Source organism: Chamaea fasciata, unplaced genomic scaffold (assembly GCF_029207755.1).
Source record: "Chamaea fasciata isolate MVZ Bird 193981 ecotype frontalis unplaced genomic scaffold, bChaFas1.0.hap1 SCAF_10, whole genome shotgun sequence".
Lineage (NCBI taxonomy): Eukaryota > Metazoa > Chordata > Aves > Passeriformes > Sylviidae > Chamaea > Chamaea fasciata.
The window spans coordinates 26,161,796-26,187,112 of NW_027094095.1; the positions used below are offsets into that span (position 1 = coordinate 26,161,796).

General features: G+C 40.1%; 1 protein-coding gene across 7 annotated transcripts in view; it reads left to right on the forward strand.

Moving 5' to 3' along the window:
* Positions 1-25,317, forward strand: part of ELAVL4 (ELAV like RNA binding protein 4) — an 80,883-nt gene that overhangs the window by 26,597 nt on the left and 28,969 nt on the right. For all 7 annotated transcript variants that reach the window (XM_066192791.1, XM_066192789.1, XM_066192787.1 and 4 more), the window contains exon 2: positions 12,179-12,419. In XM_066192791.1, coding sequence (XP_066048888.1) covers positions 12,179-12,419 — 241 coding nt within the window. The remainder of the gene's footprint in view (positions 1-12,178; positions 12,420-25,317) is intronic.

Consider the following 25,317-nt stretch of genomic DNA (forward strand, 5'->3'; position numbering starts at 1 on the left):
TGGTTTTCTTCCTTTTAAGAATCTCTCATGGTTGCGTTCTGGAAAGCTAGCAAAGACAGCAGTTTACTCACAGTTTGTAATTGGAGGTAGAGCTGCCTCCTCTTGTAATGTTATGTCTAATTGCCCAGCAAGGACGTGGAATTTCAGATCCTGACTCTGCTTCTGCTGGTCAGGACAGTTGCCGAAAGTCCATGTTTCCCTACTGCTCTTAACAGCAAAACCGATATTTGTGAGTTTGAGAATTATTATTGCTTGACTGAGCTTCATTAGAAGGTTTGACATTGGGGACTTTTTTGTTTAATACATGGATTAATTAAGACTCTTGATGTCTATTAAGTGCTTGGTGTATGTGGAAGTCAACCTGGTTCTAGTAGCTCTGGTTAGAGAGGGTCATAAAAAACTACATGGGCAAAATACTAACAAACCTTTTTAATGAGTTGATGGCTAATCTGGAGGGGAGGCCAGGCCTTTTTTCAGTCCCTTTCAGCTGATACATAGACGCCCATAGTCAGTAGCAGTTGAATGTTAGATAATGTGAAATTCATGACTCAACGGCATGAAATAACCCATATTTAAGTCACTACACTGTGGTGGAGCATTAACACATTCTGCTTTGGGGACCAGAGGTATTTGGGGTATTTGGCTTTTCTGCCTGCTTTAAAGGGTTTGTAAATGTGTCTGTTAATTGCAATACTTGTATTAACCTTCTGTTGGTCCTTCTTGATCTTTGAGTGGTGGCCAGTGACTTTTTGCTTTACTACATGCAGAATATCTTGTGGGCAAAGATGTTATTTCTGTAAAGCAGAAGGCACAGTCACGACTCCGTAGAAGTAATAATGTATGTAAATAAATGCTTCTTCAATAAAAATAGTTCTAATATATCTTTGTTCCAAATGAAGTTACTGGCAGTAGATGAGTAGGGGGAAGTTGATTTTTAGCAAAAAGCATGAATGCTGGAAATTCTTCCTAATATGCCTGTGCCAGCTATACTGTGACAATGTTGCTGTCGATTCCCTTCCTGTGAGAGCAGCTGTTCGGGAAATTAAACTCTTTGCTTGATGTGGAGGGTCCTGAAAAATTCAGTGTGCAGCTACGGTGGTGGCCGTGGCCATTTTTAGTGTGACCGTTGATAGGAACTTAACTCCGTGATCCAGCACAGTAGCATATTGTTCTTTAGACTAACTGGGCCAGGACAAAATTACCATTCTGTATTTCATGTGCTCTATGAGAGATTCCGGAGAGCACTTCAGAATTTGACATTGTGTTTGATAATTTATAGAGCACGGTTTATATTTAACTGTAGACACACTAATCCAGGGAAAAAGAGTAGTATATTTTTAGAATCTTTTTTTTTTATTGTCTGTGCTTGTCATCACCCAACTACTGAAAGAAGTGCTCGCAAATCTAAATGCTGAGATAGAAATTGAGTTTAATTTCCATCGTTAGTCTTTGCTAAGTGCAAAAGTGAGTATTATTTGTGTGATGTTCTTTGTGGTGATTGAGGAGCTTTGCAGCCGTATGTAGCTGATACGGCTGCTGGAGGAGCTGCGTTCTCCTCCATTATTTCAGCACTGGGCTGGGCCAGGACACTTGGGCTGGGTACCTCCATGGCCAGGGTGATGCAGTAGTTTTAATAACGGCAGTGTCAGTGTTGTCACCAGCTTGTTTGAGGTGAAATGAATGGAAGTGGATCCAGCTCCAGGTGTAAAGTGACTGCTGTGTCTTGTAAGGAGAGCATAGCCAACAGAGGACAGTAACCTGGTTGGTTTGACTTTTTTAGTACTCAAGCATTAGTTCATATGTGTTTAGGCTCTTAGGACATTCCTCTCTCCTGATCTCTAATAGTGGCTGTTTTATTTCCAGTTGCCTTTTGATGTCTAAGTGAAATGTCATTTGTGGGGCTGGGAGTCAGGACAGCTGGGGTGGTCTCAGTTCCCCTGTCCCCAGCCTGAACAGGGGCTGAGCTTGGCAGAGCTCCTGTTGGGTGCTTGAGCAGAACTGTGTTTTAACCAGGGGATTGTTATCCATGAGGTCTGCTCACCTTTTTAAGAGGAGTTTTGGTACGTTTTTAATTTCTTGCTATTCAGGGTATGTTTGTTAATTTACGTTTTTTAAGGAAGATACTTGCTTTGGCCTGTGGCGTGCTTTTCTTCTGTAGGACAGAGATTAATAGTTTATCTAGGATAAAACAATAGGATCTGTTAGCCTGACCTGTGATAGATAGGTACTTGATATTTTGTCCTTCACTGATGAATAATATATTCATAATCTATAATAATGTGTCTTTGAGCTTAGCATAGGTTGTTTGAATTTAAACATTACTGAGATATTTATCCCATGCAGTACTTTAAAACTTACACTCATTTAAGCCATTTTGGAGGTAGTCATTTTGTGAAGTCATCAGAGTAAACACCTGCCTCTGCTTACTCAAAGCTGATTTCTCATTATTTTGCTCCCAGAAGCTTCTCAAGTTTACAATTTCTATTATCTGCTCACTATCTTTAAGATGGTGATTATTTTCAGTAATTCATTGTAACTTTGTCTACCATAGGTGTGTTACAGAAGTAAGAATGCTTATATTTTATGAGATGGTTATTTCCATAAGCAATGTTAGTGTGGTACAGAGCTGTAGATTAGCAGGTGAATTATGGAAAAGATGTAAATTTTTTTTTATTATTAATCTGGTTGCATTTTAAGAGGAATACTGATCGCTTGCAGCAGGCAAACATTTCTAATGGTGGAGATAGGACTTAGCTGAACATCACAGTTTCTATTTTGGGGTCTGTCTCGCTTAGACCTGCAAGCTGCAGTATCCATAGAGATGCTGTTGCCAGCAGTTGAGATGTACACATGTTGATTAGTGTTTCCTAATTGCATTTAGCAGTGTGTCTTCATTAAGGTCCTGTTGAGGACAGAGCCTTAAAACATCTTGGTTGGGGCGTGTGTTTTGCTAAGCCATCCATTCCTGCCTAATACAAGCCTCTCTTTGCATGAAAAATATATGGGCAGCATTTTCAGAAGAGCTTATGGCTTAGGAGCTGAAATCCTATTGCAGTGAACTTTAATGAATATTAAATCGCTTAAGGGCTTCTAAAAATTGTAGCTTTTTGTTTCTAGAACTTCAGTAGAGATAACAGCAGTGGGGGGGGTTGGATGTTCCTAAGGCTTCACGGAGAGCCCGCACTGTCCTTGCTTTGCTTTGCCTTCTGGTAAGTTGATGTTTTCAGGTTTCAGTATGGCTCATAACACAGGTTTCGCTGTCTAAACTCCGGGGTTGCAAATGATTCTAGATTACTTTCTTAAAGGGGAAAAAAAAAAAGAACCATAAAGTGGAATTGTGACAGGTCTACAGCAGCTGAAGACTTGCAGCTGTCTGCTTCTTACATGAACATGTAGGTCCCCGTGGGAATCTGTGCGTCAGTACACAGTGCTACATACATATTCTTAAGTCAGTAATAGACTTCAGTTACAGATTAGCGATATATAACTCAGTAACAGAGTCAGTAAACCAAACAAGTAAGTAGTGATTAGGAAACAAAATAGAGCTAAAAATAAAATTCAGAAAGTAACCAGAAATATAAAAAGACTCTCTCAATTTCCTTTGCTTTCATTTCCGTGTATTTTTAGGCTGCATGTCCTTTAGACTGAGAATCTATATTAAATGTTGATCTCTACCAAGCTCTTATTGTGTAATATGTAGGCTTTTGAGAGACCCTCTTCAGTCTTTCAGAGTTTTCCTTATGTACTTAATGTTTTTGGTGGTATATGTGGGGTTTTTATCACTCTGTTAACACAGCTTTCAAACATGGTTTCTCTTAGTCGGTCCCTTCAAGTGGGACAGTGCATTCACTGGGATTCCTCTTGCCTTTGTGGTATCCAATAATCTGTGGCCCATGGAGAAAGAGGATGGTTTAATCAAATTTTGGCTTGGAGTGTCAATCAAAGAAAGATCTTTTTGCTGAGATTTGTTTTTTTGGACTCCTTTAGCCTTCATATGCATCTTGAGAGAATGAGTAGTAGCCTCAGTGAAAAGATCAGAGGGGGAATAAGAAGCAGTCTGGAATGATGAAATTACTAAAATAAAGCCCTTGTAAAATTTTAGGCACAGGGTTGCCTGGTATGAATTTGGCAGAAGCAGAAGTGTGATTGAAGAAGAAATAGATGTTCCTTCAGAACTGAAAGCCTGACCGTGTTGTCTTTATTTCAGTTCAAAAATAGTGCAGACCTTTGAGCAGAGGCGGCGGGTGACCCCCAGAGACGCAGGTGGGCAGGAGCCATTGATGGCCGTGTCCCAGGACAGAAGTAGGACACCTCCCTGCCATCAGCCTCTGTTGCAGTCCATGGTCTGTGGGATACAAGTGGTTGTAAGGGTTTTTAACCCAAGCTGGTTGGGTAACCCATTTAATAGGACACATCTATTTTCCTCTGCCGGTGTTTCTGGTGGCGACTTTCTCCGAAGCTGTGTTCCAGAGTGGTGTTTGAATGCTGTGAAATCAAGGCTGTTTTCCCATCTCTTCATGTATGAATTGCATTTAATGATAGAAATTATCATAAATTCTGGTGAAACCATTCTAAATAAAATAGGGGATAACTGGCTGGCATTCCAAAAGTCAGTTTGTCCTAATGAAAAGGACAACCCTGATCCAGGGACAGAAGGAAACTTCCATGCCCATCATCTATTATGCCACCTTCTTCCTCATTGTTTCCCGAGTGCTGTTGCTGTGGACTTTTAATAAGATACTGGGAGAACACTGAAGAATAGAGCCAAACAACTCCAGGGTTTCCAACAGGAATAGTTTCTTGATAATCTTTGCAAGAGGCAAAGAAAAAGCTGGAAATAAAAGTTGGAAGTAAAGCTCAGCAGAAATTCATAAAGAATCTCATGTTTTGTGAGTTGAGGTAATAGACAATGCACAACTATAACTATATTCTGCTTCTGGACAGACATTGTTGTCCTTACAATGTGCCACACTTCCCAGAAACTGTTGTGCATGGAGTGCTTGTCTGTGCACCTGCTCCCCAGTCCTGTGTGTTTCCTCTGAGCTCTGCGAAGTGCTGAGCTGTATGAATGATAATTGTAGTTCTCCTCCTCCAATTTCTTACCCCCAGAGTACCTGCAGGAAGAGTAAGAGATTATGCAAAGCGTGCGATATGGTGCCTTTGTTCCTATCTTTAGTGTAGTTATTGGATGTGTAGTTCCAAGAGTGTTTTCTCCTACTGCTCTACTAGTAGCTACTGATGTTGAAATTGTTGCGACTTTTTTTGTTGTCTGCTTTTCCCCCCCTACTCGTTCCCTTTTGTCGTTAAAATCAAATGCAAAACTGTAGAGTCCATACTTTGTGGGAACAGAAGACATTTATCTGAAACTCTCAGAAAATCTGCAGTTTGGTGCATCATTGTTATACTGGTTCTCTTTTTGATAAGGCTGTTGCAGTTGTACCTTATCAGTGAGCCAGATTTGAGGGTAGAGTGGTGCGTTATGGGGCTGTCACAGCTTACTGTGTAACTTCAGCAGCTTGCCTATTTCACTTCTGTTAAATCTGGAATAAAAAACAGGTTTTGCCTTTCTGCTTTTTGTCACTATGTTGGTAGAGCAGCAGTCCCTGCCTTACTGCCCATTTGTACAGCACAACTTGGTGCTGCAGCGGGTTATGTCCTTCAGGCTGTGATAACAAGTAATATTGCCAATAAACTTAGCATTCATTTCAGTGCAGATTGGGGACAGAATATTTTGGTTTAGCATATTCATGCAAAAGCCTATAATGGACTGGTTCAGGATAAATTTAGCTATTAAAGAAAATAATTTTCTCCTTTATTTGAACTTAGGCTTGCATCTTAAAATGAACGCATTTGTTGTCTTCTCCATTTGGATCGTTTGTGTGCTCTGTACAATTATTGTGGCACCCATAAATGTGGATTTGCTGAAAATGTTTGAATGCCATTTCAACCTGAGTGCAGCACAATCTGAAAGCAAGTTAAGATGCCTTTATCTCTGCCATGAGAGCCAGAGATTGCTGGTTTTCTGAGCTGAGACTTTCAGCTGTATCTATATTTAAAATATTAAATATGACTTTTACTCCAAGGAAGGTAAAGATGTAGCATGTAGAAGCACATATGAGTGGGGAGCATGTCAAAATACGGAGGGTTAGATAATGATTTGTTTCTGGGGTATTGGATTTGCCTCCAGGCAGATAGACTAAAAAGCTTCATTTTCCTCCTTTATTTCATGTTCATGATGTATTTATTAGGTAAATAATAGCAAAGTCTAGTTGTGCAGTACATCAGCTTTAATGAAAATGTAATTGACAGTGAAACCTGGCAGTTGTTACAGTTAAGAGAGTCTGTAGTGGAGCTGCACACAGAGCATCGTTTGCTGCTCCTGAGGTCACTTTAGAGAGAAGCCCAGGTGTGGTTCAGGTGCACCTGCTTCTTGCTCTGGCTGAAGTTGTGGTTCTGAACCAAGCAAAGCTTAAAATCACTTTATATTCTTTTCCTTTAACGCTCCTGTGCGAAGGTGGCATGATGTGTCCTGAACATTTTGTGATCCAGTGTCTCATTCTGCAAAAATGTGCTAAATCCCCATGGAGCGAGTAGCAGTTGGGTGCATTTTAAACTGGGGTGGGGTTCCTGGGCTGGAACAGGGCTGGGGGACCTGGATGTGTCTGCGTGTTCCACTCCATGCCCGTGGACCAGTGTCTTGCCTTTGGCATGGCTATTCATGGCTCAGCAGATGGTGAGGCTGTGGATGGATTGGTCAGGCAGCTCCTGTCAATGGGGTTTTTCTCACCTGCAGAAAAGTTCCAGGGGAACAGAGACTTGTACTGTGCTGACTTCTATTCAAAAGAGCAGATATGCAGGGAGTTAAAGCCTGTTTTTCATTGTATGAGGGAAACCTTTGTGAATCTACATTTATTTTCTTTGAGGGGTTTTGTTTGTTCTTTTGTCATCGTTTTTCACAAGATGGCTGTGGGACCTCTGCCATGGCACCATTTGTTTTCACTTGTAAAAGCAAACAACTTGCAATGCTAATTAAAGAGCTTTTTTTGATAAAGTAAGAGCTTTGCATTATTTATCTAAACTCTTTTTTATGGGTGAATGTTCTGAGTTTGTTCATTAATGAACACTTAGAAATAATATAAAATTAGACCTCATTAATTCTTCATGAGGTGTAATTTGCCATGATCATTTTTCTTGGCATTTAGGTGCTGTGAACAGTTCATTATTCATAGTGAACTTTTTTGACTTTTGAGTCCTCAAAATGGATATGTCTGCATGAATTTTCTGGGGTTTAGAATTTTTTTCAGATTTTGATTTTAGGAAAAGATTGTTTGTGGTATGTTTAAAAACACTTCTCTTTGGTGCCTATAAATAACACTTACTCTTAAGATTCTTAAATTTGACTTTTTTTGTACATACCAAATCAGTTTCTGTTTATTGTGGAATATGGTCAGTGGAGTATACATAATTCAGAAAGCAAGAATGGGTGCTGATTATTTGCTGAATGCAAGCTCCTTTCAGTGTGCATATGTAAGTGTACAGCCTCAGTTCAACATGCAGACCTTCTTTTAGTCTGCTGAGAACAAATTTTGTAAATATAAAAAATGTATATTTACATTTATCGAGCCATTGGCTATTGCTTATGCATGCAATAGGGAGATAAGGCTGTCTTTGTGGGTAGTTTTCCAAATGATTCATTAACTGTGCTTTGTAATAGTAGATGGATGTCACACATTTACTGTAATAAGTGAAGATTAGTGTCAGTTACTCCAGCTTGTAATAGTTTGTAATTGTAATAGTTGTGTTTATACATACAGGTATTTTTTGCATTATTGTTGGAGCTAATATTTTAGCAGGAATAAATTGAAATTAATTGAATTAATTGAAAAAACAATGGAGATGTGATGGAAGTATTTCTGAAACGTTAGTAATGTAGGAATTGCTCTAATGGGTGTTTGTGGCAGATACTCTGTGGGAGTGGTTTATACCAAGCCTTTTGGTAAGCAGTGTTTTGCAAAACACTGGCAAAGCTTATGTTGTCTTCCCCAAAGCGTTTATTTGTGAAATCTGTCAAACTAAAATACCTCATACTTTGCTGATACATTGCCATAGTGAGAAAAGTAGTACACCAGGAAATCGTCATTTTTAAAAGCAGCAGTCTGATGAAATACATGCACAATTTGAAACATGTAACTTACAAAATCAGTGTTGAAATTCTACCACAGATAGTACCTGTTAGTGTTAGAATATTCAGATTATCGGTGGCTGAATGATGCAAGGTCTATTAGCAATAACTGCAGTTGATTCTTCAAAGATGCTGTTACCCTATATATAAGTAACATATTGGAGTATTGGGAGTTTGGCAAGTTACTGCCCCCCAAAAAATAAAATGCCTCTCTATACCAGTAGCATGTGAATGTCATCACACATGACATTTGCACTGTAATACTTCAGGCCCAGTAGTAACTACCTAAATTGGGTCAGAGAAGGTCTGCACAAAGAGATGTCTCTCAGAGCACAGATATTGCTAATTTTACTTGCTTATGAACATTTAAGAATACCTTCAGGGATAACAGTATATTTTGTTTTTTTTAAAAATGAACATTGAGGTTAAGTCACTCTTGAATTTTCAGCATTTGTTATGCCTGCATCCAGATGAGCCCTTGATGAGTCAGGAAGACTTAAAGCCTTCTTTGGTATTTTGGTAGAATTTAATTGCAGCCCAATATTTTCCTGTATTTAAAAAAGTTACTGCCAGTAATTAAAACACAGTAAGTTAACTGTGTGTCCTGGAAACTGGAGTATTGATTTTAAAAATGTTCATATTGTGATACAGGCATTGAATTAAAAATTTAAATCTTAGTGTTGTGGATAGAGAAAAAAAAAACATACAGCGACTGTCATGTTGAAATCTATTTGAATAAATAATGTTCCTCTTATGTAATGTGCTGACTGATGTGGAATCAACAGCTACTTAATATTAAAAACAGTGCTTGACAATAAACATCCCAGTGCATGCACACTGAACTCTGCCCGGGGTTTGAGCTTCAGGCGTGTTGAGGACAGGACTGAATGTCTGGTAAAGAGAGCCAGGGCTCACCTTTTTGTTCCCATTAGTAATGTAAGTGTTTACTCATGGCAGGAGTCGGTATGCGCACCTAAAGTAAGTGTTATTCATTTGTGCCTGTGAGGACTTGGAATGCAAGCTCTGCTACGGAACTGCTTCTGCACAGAAACCATTCTGTAAATGGGGACTTAAAATTATGCAGTAAAAAAGACCTGAAATCCTTTATCAGAAATGCTTTTAATAATTCTTCAACATTTCTCTCTCTATCCATTATCTCTCTTTTAATATGCATATAGCAAATGGATTTTCAGTAACCTATGACTTGGCAATTATTTGAAGGCCAAATAAGTGCGTTGGTTTTCCTTTCCACTATTAAAAAATCAAGAAAACTTAATTGGAGTTGAGAGTAACTAAGAAGAAAACCTGGCACCTGGTGCAAAATTAGTTTATGCCGAGATACTTTGAAGTATATGAGGAAATGTACTTGTTCAGGAACAGATTTTTACCGAGAAGCTTACTCTTAATGTTCTGAATGTGTTAAAAGTCTTGGGTTGAATTCTGTTCCTTTGCTTGGTGGCAAAGGTATGAACACTGAGAATTTAACTAAAAAGCATTTGCAAAATGCCTAAGTAGGACACCAACCAGTTTGGAATTTTGTTTTCTTTCACAGATTTTAAAAGATCCAGGGTTATTGTCTACCGCGGGGGACTATAGATAGCTTTTGAGTCTGTTGCTAATAATAGCTGATGTACCTTCCTCGGTGTGTTGTGCTGAAGTCCTGCTTCTGCTGAAACTGAAACCAGTGGTCTGGTGTTCCTGCCAGCTCCAGAGGGGCAGGGTCAGTCCCTCCAGCTGCATCTTACCTTGTGGGGTTTTACGTTGTGAGGAATATGGTCTAGTGATGTAAAGGCACACAGGAAGCTGCCGTTAACCATGTCAGCTGCTTCACTCATCCTCTGACTATGCATTAGCGTCGGAACTGGGATTTTTTTTTCCCCCCAATTTCAGTGGAGTGGATGTGGCTGCAGCCTGTGGGAGCAGGGCTGTGCTGAGCCGGAGTGCGGCCGCCTTGGGGTGCTAGCCCCGGCCCCGCAGCAGCTGCTGGCAGAGCACGGAGCCCGCGTCTGCCCTGGGGTCGCCGAGGTGCGGAGATCAAAGGATGATCTTCCAGCTGGAATCCCGAGCTAAACAGATTTAGCGGCATCTGAAGCGTTTAAGTAGTACGTGTGAGTAAATACATGGATGGAATTAAATTGGAGAAGGGAAGGAATTATGGCCGATGCCGGGTAGAAGGGGGAATTTTGAAGGAAGAGTGTGTGGGGCTGGCACAGCTTGGCCAAGGATGCCAGCAGTACTTGGTGCCACGTGGCTGGTAAAATTGGCAGGGGGATTCTGGTTTGGATGTGCCCATGTCTTTCAAGAAGTGACTATTTTTGTGCAGTTTATTTTCAAAATGATTCTGCTGTGTGGTTTTAAGGCATTTCTGTTAAGCACAATGTGGCAAGGCTTCTTTTTATTTAAAAGCTGTTAAACCAAGTAGCTATTCCTGGGCTTGATAATAAAAATAATGGTAATTCAAAACTTATTTCCATTGATAAAAAGGAGGGTTATTTCCTAAATGAGGCATTAAACTAACACTGAAGCATTTCAATTAAAAAAAAGACATGACCAGAATATAACCTATTTAGACTCTGAGCCACCCTCATGCAGTTAATTTTAGAAAAGACACCCTTTTTTTTGGTGTGTGTGTGTGTGTCCCCATCCTCCTGAATTACAGGCCTAATTTGTCACAACATGTACCTCCCTGGATTTAAAAAAGAAAGCAAATTAAGTCTTGAGTAATTACAATAATTACAGGATCGGAAGAAATACCAGGTTCAGAGTGTGTGGTGCCTTAGCCCTCTGTTCCCCCGTTTTTGTCCCTGTCCCTGGGCACTGGAATCCCCTGCCCGGGGCAGCAGTTTGCATCACTGGCTCTCTGGTGGAGGGAGGCTGAGCCCATCCGAGGGCTGATCGAGTGAAGCTGCACATCACAAACTTCACAGCAGGCAGCAAAAGCCACCATTTGCATTGCTTTAATTTATCCAGATTTGAGACTAAGACGATGCCCTTCCTTTGGCAGCACTGGTGACAGTGAAGACAGGCTAGAAGCCAGGGTAGGGGCAAATTATACAGAAAAAGCTTGAAGAACCCAGGGTTTTCTGCTTCCTTTGTCTGCCAGTGCTGTTTTGGGATGAAAACTTGTGTTCTGCAGATAAACATGCAGCCAGCCTTGCTCACGTGATGGGTGGCACTGGTGACAATGGGGCTGCTGTCCTGCAACACACTTTGCTAAGCTGGATCCTTATTTGTCGTTTTGAGTCTCTTCTGTGAAAACTGCGAGTTTTGTGTTTCAAGATAGATGTGCATGTCAAAATTCCAGCTTTTACCTGTGCCTGATAAGCCTTTCTTTGATTAAACCTTTTTGATTCTAGTAAATATCTGAAGACCTTTTGTATCTGTGAAGATTGTAAATCCAGGGCTTTATTATTTAAAGGTGTCAGTTCGTTAGTGAAAAATATAGGTGGAGAATATAGGTCATCACTGGAACCAGTAAATGGTATGTCTTGGGACACCAAGTTTATTAATTGAAGGCAAGCTGAGTGACGACACGGTGCAGATTGACTGTGCCTGGTTAATGTTGTTGTCATTGCACTCTGTGATACAGTTATTAAATAGGTAAAATATTTTACCTTTTCATATAGAGCCATACACTTACTTCATCTGATTTAATGGAACTATAATTTTAATTATGATTATTACCTTAAATTATAATTAAATTTATGTGGTTTAAATTTACATTTGTGAAAATGGCTGCGTGATGAAAGCAGAAATCAGCTTCGCATTAACAAAAAAAGGTTTTTTAACTGCATCTTAGTATATGCTCACAGCCAAAGACTAGCATGACCTACTTTGCAACAATAACAGAGGAATCAAGCCGGGTTTTTTTGTTGAAGTATCTAAATTGGCCATGAATGCTACCTACTCATTCGTTTGTGAGTATCTTTAAAAATAGCTATTGTATCTTTGAAACTTAAGGGTGTTTTTTTTCCCCTTTCTCTTATTTTGCTATAGATAATTAGCACCATGGAGCCTCAGGTGTCGAATGGCCCTACTTCCAATACAACCAATGGACCCTCCAGCAACAGTAGAAACTGCCCTTCCCCCATGCAGACAGGGGCTGCTACAGATGACAGCAAAACCAACCTCATAGTCAACTATTTACCCCAGAACATGACCCAGGAGGAGTTCAGGAGTCTCTTCGGGAGCATTGGTGAAATCGAATCCTGCAAGCTCGTGAGAGACAAAATCACAGGTAAGAGCTTCGTGTTGTGGGTTTTGCCTGCGTTGGGTCAGCAGAACCTTGGTGCTTGTATTGCAAGTGCTAACACAGGGAATGCAGCAGATGCAGTGCTAAATCTCAGGGGCAAGCCTTTAGTTTTCAGTGCTGCACACTGGATCTAGAACAGCTGAGGAGCCCCTTGTCTCTCAGTGTCTGCGGATCTGGGGGAGAAGTCTGAACACTGCCGGTCTGCATGTGTGTTACACACTCAGCAGCTTCTTGCGGGAGAGCTTAGGCAGTGGCCTTGCTTTCCTGTTCATTCTCATTTTTATTTAACGTGGACTTGTCTGAATGGCTTGGGCCAGCTGACGATTCCTGATTCTGACTCTGCCATCTGAGCTTCACCAAACCCTCATTAAATTTCCACCTGTTTAAGAACGCTGTAAGATGAGCTGACTCTGCATGTCCATCACAGCTTATTGACCGCGGTGTTCTGCAACAGCAGTGGGCTGTTGTTGAGACACCCTGTTCTGGATTTCATTCAGATAATAGTTAATTAACTCTGGTCCCAAAAACATTTTAGTTTGCAGCCATCCTTTTTGGTATGAAGTTGCACCCGTTGGTAGGTGCCTTCAGAATAAAATCCTCCTGTGGCAGATGCTGCCTCAACAGGGAGAGGTGTCTGCACTGTCACTAGAGGAGGTGTGGATGGGTGCAGATGCACCTGACCTAATCCACATCCTTGCTGCCACAGCCAGGAATCCACTGGTGCACAGGATGGGATGAACAATCAGCTTTTATAGCTTGCTTTATAGGTTAGTTTTATGGGTTGTGTGTCTACTCGCACCGTAGGTGGGAGCAGCTGAAATTTCACTGCTGTTCAGTGCATCACCAGTGCTGTTATGTTTAGCACAGAGAGCAGCAGCCTTGGGAGGGAAAGGGTTCCAGAAAAGGAATCAGCTCCCCTCAGAGGCTCTCCTGGCAACTTGGGTGTGTGCTCTGTGGGAAGAGGCACCATGGGAAGATGAGGAATTAAAATGCAAGTCTTCATACCTGCTTCCATAACATCCTGGCAGCCATTGTATTGGCAGCATTAGGATGATATGCTTAGTGCTTTTCAACATGCAGTGCTTCTTTTTTTTATTTACTTCCTGACACACAGCAATGCTCTGGTTGAACACAAGGCACATAACAAATGGCAGTAGCTGCAGGGCAGCTTGAGTCCTCACAAGTGTAGTCCAGCAGAGCTTTCTTTAGCACATTGACCATGATGTATCTATTGCAATAAATCTTCTGATTTGTACACAGCTTCGGGTGTTCTAAACAGAAGATTGAAAAATGGAATTGACTTTTATTTACTTTTTTTCTACGGACCTTTGTTTTTCTTCTAGTCTGAAAATAGTCTGAAAAATTTAACAGCAGGTTAGTTCAGTTATTTCAGGCAGAAGTGAAACCCTCATCTATAGGTGCCTAGCCTGAATTTTGATCTTGTTTCATGAGCTTTTACTTCTTACTTTATTAGCTTTTACTTCTTTATACTTCAAATTCATGATGATGTTTTTACAATATATTTTCAAGACTTCAGATATTTGGTGTTGTTTTCATAGGGAATGGATTGTCTTTGGGCAGAGAGCCATTACTTCATCAGCAAGGAACAGTATTTTTCGTTTAATTCCATCTCCAGGCTTTTGTCTTTCTGTTTCAAGCTGTGAAAAATTTGCTATATGATCTGCTGACATATTCTTGGGTATTTTTTTTGCCTATACTTGCCTATATTTCTTTCCATATAAAGTGCCTAAATCTTTGATGACCAAAATAGTTTAAAGGAACCTTTAAAAAAAAAAAACTTACACAGATGTCTTGAGGATATCACCCCTACATGTTTTTTTCAACGGTGATACATATATAAAAGAGCCAAATTTGCAAAAAAAATGTTCTCCAAATTCTGTGCTTTTTTTGAAAACAGAATTTCATCTGCCACGGTTTTCAGGCCTGTTATCAAGTCATTGTGCAACATCATGGAATTTGGGGATGCCTGTTCATTCCTCACATTGAATTCAGAGTTAGTAAATCAAATGCAGTCCTCTGCCAGAAGCAGTTCATGTTTTTAAGATTCTTAGAACATGGAGAGTAACAAAATGGAAATGCACTGAGGTCATACCCAGGTCATCTTTCTGGATCATCATGTAAGCCTTGCCTTCATTAGGCCTCTGGATTGGTTTTTTCGGAGGGGAGGGGTGGAATTTTGCCAGTAGGCTGCTAGAGGAATGATGGGCTTTTCAAGGGTTCTTTGCTTTTTCCTTATTAAAAATCAATAGAAGTACTTTTTCTGACAGTGAAAGTTGTATTGCAAAAAAGCCCCATTAGATTCTTAAGCTATTGCAGAAGCAGTGAAGATGTGAAACAGTTTAGATTTTTGTCTGCTTTTGGATTTTTCATTGTTTCTGTTGAAAATTTTGTGACTTTAATAAATCTAACCATGCTCTGTTTTGTTATGCCTTCAAACAAATGTGCTGTTCTTTCTGTTAAAAGTCTGTTTTGTCTTCATATAATTGTAAGTTTGCTTCCTTCTTGCTGGGCTGAATTATCAGGCAAATCAAAAAAAGTCAATAAAAAGCTGTAGAGAGCTCACTTCAAGAAAAATAGAAGAGGTCATAAACCAACCAAATCATGATTAAATAGTTATCCTGGCAAAACCATAGTAGAAGATTTCAAATGTATTTCTGAAGCCTAGGTAGCATTGAATTGGCTCATGTAAAAGATTCTATTTCCCCTGTCAAGGAGCTGCAAAGTTTTGGGTTTTGTTTTTTTTTTTTAATAGTGTTGAGTCTTTTGAAATTTTTTTTCAAGGAGTTAAAAGGTATAGAAAGTCTGTTTAAACATACTGGATCTCTCCAATAAAATTCATGACCTGAATTCTTTTATTAATTTTAAATTTGGTTAAACAATGTATGACAGGAATAGTCATCTGCTCTGTCTTTTTGCATTCTTAGAACAGTAGTAGGAGTTTTATTAAAAATTGGTTTGTGAAGTTGCCCCCTCGCTTTGGAAAGGTACATGTTAAAACAAGCATATTCCTTTACTAAAAAACTATGCTAATTTGGTAGTACACCACACTGAGTTGAATAGGAATGACAGCTTCTAAGACAGCCTTTAATTTGGTATTCAAAACCAAAATCGTAAACTTGGGTTTTGTTTGGTAGCTTCTCAGAACAGGCAGGATATACAGTAGCATTTTTTGAAGATGCTAATGACTTGAGAGAGGAGATGGAAGTCAGGCATACATTTTAATTATGGGGGAGGGGTTGCAATAGCAAAAATGGTTTTGGGTTGTTTTTTTTTCACTGCAGAGATTTTAAGGGAATGAGACAAGGAAAAACAGACTGAAGATAGTTGCCTTCATTTGGCAGGGGTGTTTAATAAAAGCAGAACTTGTGGTTGTAAAGTGTGCTTATTAAATTCTTCATTTACACTACCTAATTAATTCTAGCATTTTAAATTAACAGTGAAACTGGTCCCTGCTGTACCGTTTCATAGCTACAGCATATTTCGTCCAACAACCCAGTTGTTCAGGTTTAATCAGCTGCGCTCAAAAAATGAGAAGGAACTTGGGTTTAAAAAAAAAGCTAAGTGGCATAAACATTTTAGAGCAGCATTAGATGAGAGGAGGTGACTTCAGGGAGGAAACCTATGGCTTCAGATGGATGTGAGGGAGGCTCAGCCCTAACCAGAGATGCCAAGCTAGAGAGTGTTGCAGATGCTCTTTATTTCTTATTTTGTCTGAAGAAAACCAATGACAAATCTTCATCGCTTGAGGGAGAGGGCTTGAATTCATGAGAATTTTCAGAGAAGAAATGCTGAACTTGTTTGGTTCTGTGTTTGCAAACAAAAGATCCAGTCAGTGTGGTGTCCGTCAGACACTGTAAGTGCTGCTGGCCCACTGAGTTGTCCTTGTTGACATAGTTTTGTGTGGGAGACGGTGATGTTTGTTATTAATTTTTTTAATTCATTTGGTAGCTTTTAAGATTCCTTTTCTTGTTTGTTTCTCTGTAACTTACCCAGGAACTTACATCTTTGAATCTTCAGATGGTTGGTATCCAAAAATCTTTGGCTTGAAAATCTTTTGCATCTTGAAATGATCCAGGAACACTGTAAAGCAGATTATTTATTGATACAAGATTTCTGTGCATCCCTTAAATTATAGCAGGGTTTGCATAATTCTGGTATGTGGTACAATTTGATGTTCTTTGCATGTATAATCAGGAACTTTGTTGTTCCTCTGCCCAGAATGTAATTCTGTTGGTTTTGGTTTTGTTTAATTGTTCCTTTCTGAATTTGCAATTCCTTTAAGATTATGTACAAAGACCAAAGTTGTTCGCTTTAGTTTCAGGTATTTATAATAGTACTGATGCAGGCTTATATTAAAACTGCAGTTCAGCAATAATTGCGACATTGTAAGTATAATTTAAATATCAATGATTGAAAAGGAGAGAAAGAAATACTCACTGCTTTACCTGTAGTTTTCTTTAGAAGTCATGGATTGCCTACTCCTTACTCTTTGGATGTTCAAGCATAGAATCCAAGAACCAAAACCTACTAAAATGGCAGAATCAGAAATTATGCAGCATTAGGAGAGTACAGGAAGGTATTTTTCACATGAGAACTGTGCAGAGCTCATTCTTCTGTGGAAACCAGTAAATTGTTGACCTGGGAAGGCTGTTCTGCTCCTTTAGTCCAGAAGTTTGTCCACACTGAGTTAAGCTGGTATCATGTGCCCTCTAGAAAAAAATATTCTTTTCCATATTCCTGTAAAATGAGAAGCCCATACTGAAAAGGTGCTGCTGTAAGAAGCAGACAGACAGATTTTATTTAACTAAATGTGTTCAGCAAGTGATGGGGTGCTAGTGTGTTTCTGTCTATAATATGCTGTTCAAAGCTGCATGTTTGCAGTTTGCTGAAATTTGGAGCTTAATTTAGCAGCCTTAATTTCAGCATCTGGATTTTGTGACTGCTTTGAAAGCAAGGGATGGAGAAGGTCTGTATCCTCATGAGTAGAAGCCCTTAATTGCACATTATTGATGCCCAGGGGGGCAGGAGAGAAGGCAGGCAGGAATGGTCATGTTCTCCAGGAGGGAAACTCTGAGGGTCTGATAGCAGATGTGCAGTAACAGGGAAACACTCCCTAAGCTTTCCCAGGGAAGCAGACTTCACCTAGCTTTGCCCCAGTGTTTGCAGCAGGAAGCAACCAAGACTTATGTATTTTAATTGGAGGTTTTGAGGCATGATAAAGTAGGTAACCAGGAGGTCCCTGTGGGTCCATCCAGGTTGGAGTCAAAGGAGGACTCTGGAATCTCATCATAATATAAAGACACCAAGCAAAAGTGGGGCTTATGGCTAAATCTAATTATGGGGAACAGGCCTGTGGTAATGCAGTTCATGACAGTAGGTGACCATTGCATGGTTGTCTGCAGGTGAAACACTTAGGCTGGAAATTGCAGAGATATTAGTAAAATTGTGCTGCTTTGTCAACGGGAGAAAAAGATTTTTTTTTTTTCTTTAAGGGAAATAGTTCACAGCTATTTATGCTTAGAAGCTGCAAATCGAACATTTATTCATTAAAAAAAAATCACATACAAAGGCTGGTGACGTTTCATCTATCTTTCAGAATTTTGTAAAATGGTGTGCTGAAAGTGTCCTGTGGAAAGCAAAAGATCCATATGCAGATAAATATAACTTACAGTGAAATACAGCATTAGGGTACCTGATCTGAGATGACTGAAAGTCTAATCTGAGCATAAACCACTTCTGCATTTGATGTCCAATTCACAGATTGTGCTCTGGAAGTGCCTTCCATTTTGAGATATTACTGGTTCCAGCAGTTTTCCCCACTTAAAATACATTAAACAGATAGGATTATAGAATGCAGGGATTATGTTAGATAAGACTTATAAACTCTTTAGAAGGTATGTAAACACTCATGCCTCATGGCATAAGCCCACCTAATAACAGGGTTTAGAAGAAAAATACCTTGTAGAGGTAGTTTATTCCCTTGTTGACTTGGAAGAGGTTTTTAGTAATTCTCTGTAAAGCAGTGGTAACTAGTCGCTGATCTCTGGTCACTTATTTGGCACAGATCTTGTTGCCTTGGACTGAGTGTTAGCAGCAATTTCATTGCTCTGGTAGAAGAGGAGAATTAATACAATCCTTCAGAACAGGAAAAAAAAACCTTTTTAGACTGTGGTGTTCACCATAAATTGAATATATATTTCTAGCATTTGGCTTGATTGCATTTAAAAGCCATATTTAGTAGTGCCCCTCAAATTGACTGTATAGCAATCTCTGTAAGAAGCAATGGAGTTGCTGCGTTTGACTTCCTTGAAAGCGAAATACTTGGTATTTGCTGAAATAGGAAAAGTATTTATACAGCAGAGTACTCAGCTAGAGTTCTTTTGTCTGAAAAAATAATACCAAATTAAGTGAATTGCCTTAGGTTTTTCAGGAAGTGACTCTCCATTGGCCTCACTGTATTTATTAGGTAAAGGAGACTTATATGGAAGTTACTTCTTTGTGTTGAACGCATAGACAAATGCAGTGAGGAAAGAGCGGTTAGAGCAGTATTAGTGCAGCTGAAAGTCAAGTGCCCAGAGAAGCAGAAGTCTAAGATAATGTCGTTTGGAACTGAAAAGAAAAAATTCTTTCTCCTAATCAGATGGAATACAGACTGTGCTTTATTTTTTCATTTCATGCAGAGAATGAAATATTAAAAGATACAGAAAACCAGACATGTTTCAGAGTCTTTTAAATTTGAAATCTAGAGTTTTTATTTTTAAAGGACTAAATATATGGCTCTGAATGTTATTAAAGACCTTTGATAAATTGATCTTAATTTCATAGCCTAGTTATTTTTATAGCTTATTTCCTGAAGTATATTCTGTTCTGGAGCAGAGATAAACGTAATTTCCATGTTGCATATCCTATTTTAAGGCCTGAAGATTCAAGACAATTCCCAGATATTGATAATTTTAATGAACGCTTGCATTAAGTATCTGAACTTCGCTCTGTGGGGGAGGAGACACAGAAATGGTAGTGGGTTTCTCGGTGCTGGATCTGTAAAATGTTTTTTGTGTGGTTTGATGTCTGTGCTGAACGCTGAGGAAAATGGTCAAATTAGCATCCATCATTTTCTTTATCACTTCTCTGCAGTCGCCTGGTGCAGACTCTGTGCTGGCGAACAAAAGAATTTTGATTTCTTGATTATTGGAAAAAAGCAATTGAAATGAGTGTTGGGGCAAATAGGCAGAAAGCAAGCAGGCATGACCCTTGTGCTGCAAGAGAGCTTTCTAATTAACTTCACCAGTTTCAATCCTCAGCTTCTTCTGAAGTGTATTAAATGCCTCTAATGCATATTTAGAGTATTCTTCAGTTTTTGCTGCTTGGTTTGAGTAAATACCATCACCTTCCCATCAAGCTCAGGGTGGAAGGATTACCAGTGTGATTTTCCTCAACAGCGCAAGCTCACCTACACCTCTGAAATATGACTTCCTGTTGCAAGGTTACTTATGAGGCTTTCCAGTGTGTCTGCTGACCTTCTACTCTGAGCCTTTTTTCCCATTTCTGGTATCACCTGTGTGGAAGATAGCTGTCTACCAGGGAACGGCCAGTGAAATGGCTCTGGTGCAACCCTGTGTTGGTGGCACTCCACCCTTCACTTTTAGTGTTCTCTCTCCTTTTTGGATCATTCTGCTCTCTCCTCAAGAGGCCCCAAACCCTGTGCTTCAGCACTTGTGCACAGCTGCTTCTCTTTAACTTTTTCTTTTCTTTCCTTTCTTTTTAGCCCAAGGAGGAAGGGGGGAATGTGAGTACCAGGAAAGCTCTGGGAGGCTGTCAGCCACTGGCCAGGCACTCCCTTCCAGCTGAGGCAGGGCCCTTTGGGGCAGCAGCAGACAGCACACCCAGGTACCTGTCAGGGCTCCAAGGTTGACTTCCCCAGCATTTCTCCGTCCCCTGCTGCTCCAGGAGTTCTGCCCTTCAGCCACATATACAAGCAGCACGGCTGTACTGTGGCTGTCACCTCTGCCTGCCTCTGTCCCCGTGCTCTTGCTACACAGCTTGTCCAGAAACAGAAGTGACCTCTCTAAAACCATTCAAGTGCTTTGGAAAGTGATCTGCCTCCTGCTCTTTTTCACAAGGCTAATTTTCACCACCACTGCATTTGGAGTTTGTTCTTGACTTTCAGATGGCGTTCAGTAAACTCGTGACTAGGGTTACTTGACCTGCCTGCAGTAGCTGATTCTCTGAATCAGTGAGCCAGGGAGTCCTTGCCCCTTCTGTCTTGCAGAGCTGATCCATCATCATTTGACTTCCCCCTAGCAAGCAGTTTGTTTTCCCTACAGCCTAAAGAGTTCTGCCAAGGTGATCCTTGCCTTGGTTTCTGGGAATGGTCATCGTGAGACCTTCAGACTGGTATTGGGATCCACTGCTCCTAGGACCATGAAAGTCCTCAGTATTCCTGCCTTTCCTCTCTTTACTGCTACCTCAGTTTTTGGGCAGTTCCTAAACTGATCAGTCATCATTCAGGTTCCTTCCCCTCAGAGTACATCCTTCAGATTTTTGCTTTTGGAGTTATTCTTAACTGTGACTTGAGGAAGGACCCATTTACGTGATCAAGCCCACCTCTTTTCTGTTTGCCAAGTGAGATGCCATTTGTAGAGGGCAAAGTTCCTTTTGGGATATCTACTGCACAGAGGTCTTGCCTGGCCTTAAATACTTATTTTTTTTTTCTTCCTTTGCTTCCAGAAAACTTCAAAGATTCACTGCTTGGAGACTTAGGCCATCATTTTAAATTGACTTTCAGTTAAAACTTCTTAACTTCTAATTTTGCTGTTAATACACAAGGATATATGGAGAGGGTGTTTTCTACACCCTTAACACTGCTCACCACCTCTTCTTTTCTCCTGCTTTAAAGAGCATGGTTTCCCTTGCTGCCTGAACTGGGAGTCCGGCAGCCTTTGTGTGCAGCTCTCTGGCAGTCCTGTGCTTAGAGTCAGCACAGATAACCATCTCGGGAATCTGGGCTATTGGTAGTTGCTCTGATGCACGGTCTTTGCCAACAAATCTCTGGATTTAATCAGCATTCTCTTCGTGTCCTGTGCTTCATTCCTGGAGCAGTCATTGATAGGGTACTGCTGCCTCTGACTTTTCAAACCGTTTGTGATACGGCCTGAGTTTTGTTTGGGCTCTTCTGCATCTCTCCGTGTCTATTAAGACAGATTTTGCTCAGGTGCCATGTTTCCCATTTCTTTGATGCCACAGTCTTGTCACTCTCCACTCTCATTCCTGTGAAATTCTGATTCCATGAAAAGAGGGAAAGAAAGCACCATGGCCAGTCCATTTCTTTGCTCACTGTCTCTGCTTTGGCTGACTCACTGCTGCATGTTGTTGGATGTAGCTGCTGTTCTCGGTTGTTCCTGAGCAGGATCCATCGCTGACTCTGGAGATGTTGCTGCTTGTCCCTGCTAGGAATTTCAGTGCAAGTTACTGACTTGCAGGTGCTGCTGGAGACAGGATATTGAAGCAGGCAGGCCTCTGCTCTGACACAGTACTTCTGTTCTTACGACTCTCTCAGCATCTGTTTAATCAGTGGAATATATCAGCTTGAGGGAGAAAAAGACTGAAAACTTACTATTTTTATTCACAAGAGCCCAAACTGCCTTTTTTTTTTTTTTTCCAGTTAGATGGTTTTCAAGGGGTGTTGCAAAAGCAGATGGACAAAAAGCTGCGTCATACTCACCTGCAAGCAAACAAATGGCAGCATTGCCAGTGTGATTAATTGTTGCTGCACTAGAGGGGCTGCTGTTGCTGCAGCACAAGCTCTAATCTCCCTGCTGCCCTAATCAGATAATTGTGCTCACACACCTTTGGAAGCACCTTAAGTTAGGTATCAACAGGCTTCCTTCCTTCCACTTGCTGCAGAATTCTAGGACCCAAAAAATGAGGCTGCCTCCTCCTTCCCTGGGAAGCTGTTGGCTGGATGGAGGGGGTGTATTGACTTTCCTTGCTGTGAGGATGGTAGGTAGGGCATGAGAAGATAGGACATGTAACAAGAAGTATTCTCCAGCAGTTCCTTTTTTAGACTCCTCTGTTCTCCTGCTTGCTCTATCTGTGTCATTTCTATTTACCAGTGCATGTCTTTGCCCACTTCTCTTATTTCTTTAAACATTTTCCTGTTCTGGAAACCATTTTGTCTTAACAAAAAAAAAAATAAAACCAAAAACCCAGCTCCAAACATGAACAGCTTGGGAGCTTGACTGGTAACATATTTTTACCTTATGCTTTCTGCTGTGTTGGACTAGCTGCTCTGGTACCTTCATTTTGGTTGTTGGTAGTATTGTGGTACTCACTTGCTCCAGGTTAGGTATTTTACCAATCTGGAAACAAAAGGAGCAAGTTTGTTTACCACCTAGCTGTTTAATACTGGGAAAAGCCTTTTGTAAGAGTTGTGTATAACAGAAATTGCACTGGTTTTAGTGGTGGTCAGCCATCAATGGCATCAGTCAGTGGTACATCCAGAGCCATGCATGTAGATAATGTCGTAAGGGAAGGTGTTAGCTGATACACATAGAATCTGCCACCTTGAAAAGAACAGAATTTTTATGCTGGAGAAAATTTACTGAGAAGCATATCCATGCTAATATTTTTCTCAAAAAATTTACCAAGATTAAGTGATAGAACCTAAGTAGTATGTGCACACACAAAGTCATAATGTTCTCTCCTTGAAGTAGTTTTCATTACTTTCGTTACCTGCAGGTACCTAAAAGAAATGTTGTAAACATTTGAAACCATACTTAAATTCCTGTTCTTGTTCTAAAAATCTTGGAAGTTCTGTCTTAAAGCTGAAACAAATTTGTGAGGAGGCTCCCTGCAGTCTATATATCAGTGCATAGCAGAATTTTTATAGGTAGCATGTTTTGGAATATGATGAAGTAGCTTTACCTTTCTCAGCATCTTTCCAGATGCTGTGCAAAGTAATCTACGTAAATCTAACTATTACAGATTAACCTTCTTAGCTGTCAGGTTGCAGCTTTTTATTTATGTTTCTGCTGATCAGATTAAAAATACTGCAGTCACAAGTTGTGTTTTTAATATTAAATTTTGTATTCCGGTCTGTAATAAATTACTTTCCTCTGTGCATTGGAAAAAGTGGTTAGTAGAGCTCAGAGTTTAATTATTAGGCTGTTGATGAGCCAGAACAAGGTATTGAGAGTCATTGTTCCAAATTACTGTGAAATTTGTTAGTATTGTTGTGGCTTTTCTTTTTTTGTGTTTGACAAAGGCTGAGGTACTAAACCTTAAATGTTGCTGAATTAAATCATTTAATGACAAAATTACCAGGGCTTTTTGAATTTGCAGTCAAACAGGTTTCAGGTATTGATGCTGCAGTATAATATTATGTCCTACTTCATATTCTAGTTTTGCAGAACATACTCTTGTTTTTCTCCGGCTTTATGTTCCTCTGCCATTTCCTTTGGATTGGAAGCATTACTGCCACCATTTCTATATGAAATGATTCCAGGTTTGGTGATGCACTGGCATTTTCAGACCCTAGCTTTGTCTTGGCCCTGTTCTCTGCTTGCTTCCTTCTTGTTGACAGAGTATGTTCTTGGCCTTTTAATAAAAATCTCTAAAATTTAACAAAAGTCTCAAAAATTGAGATTTTTGTTAAGCCAGGACTCTTTCCACTCTGCAGTTATGAAAGTAGGAACCTTGGTCTGTGTGCAGGCTCTGTCCTGGTTCTGTCCTTCGGCCTTTCTTCTACCACTCACTGCCATCATTTTCTAGTGGAGCTTCTCATAAGCTTTGACTCGGGGTGTCTGCCATTGCCCTTTTCATACAAGTTTGGTGCATTTTTACCAACACTCTGTATGTGGTACAGTATGGGCTCACTGCAGTCTGAACTTACTGTGCCTTTAGTTGAAGCCTGACCAGTGAATAATCACTCTGTTCCTTTTGGTTTGCCTTAAGCTTCTAGTCCATTGTTCAGTATTAAATTTTTGGTTGCATTCTGCTTTCATCTAAATTTCAGAAGTGCCAGCATTTGGGATGAAATGCAGGAGGGAAGATATATCAGCTGTAATGGAGCGTGTGCCTCTTCTGTGAACTGCTGGCTCATGCTCTTGGAGAGCCTTTTCTCTTTGGTTCCAGGCTGTGATTCTTTCTACTCTCTTGTAATTTCATCCTTTTTTTTGAGTAACAATATTAAAAGTAGCACACTTCTAATATTTCATCTCCAGTCATAGTCTTTACACATTAGAAATGTCTATAGGCTTTTGTATTTCCCTTTGGTCAAATTTCATCAAAGAATACCATAGCTTAGTGTTTTAGCACTGGCCACTTCTAAGCTTGTATCTTAAGTCACTCTTGAGCCTTAGGTCTTATTTTAAAAATGTGGTGACTGCAGAAATTTGCCTTCGTTTTATTGTCTTCCTTTTTTCTGGTACACACATTCCTTGTTGGAGTTGTGGGATCTTTCCCATTCTTTTTGTACTGCTAGTCCAGTGGTGCCGTGTCCTTTCTCCTCAGTGTGACATCCCCTGTTTGGGATGAGAACTAGTTCCCACAGCATATAATGCAATGACTTCTTTCATTGCTTTTGCAGATTTTTTTCCCACACTGCTGATAACCATTTTTATGTGCTGTTACATCTTTTAGGGGGTTTTTTCTGGTTTTTATTAGTTTTCACTTTTTCCTCACTGACTCTTGTTTTCAGTTAGCCTGTTTGTTTCTAATGTCTGCATTCTTGTGTTTAAATTGTCTCTTCAGCATTGAATTTACTGTTCAGGATAGACAAGTCATGGCTGTTTCTTGTCCATTCATGCCCATCCCCAGAACACTGGATTTTTATAGTACAGTCCCTGTTCTGTTCTGGGACAAA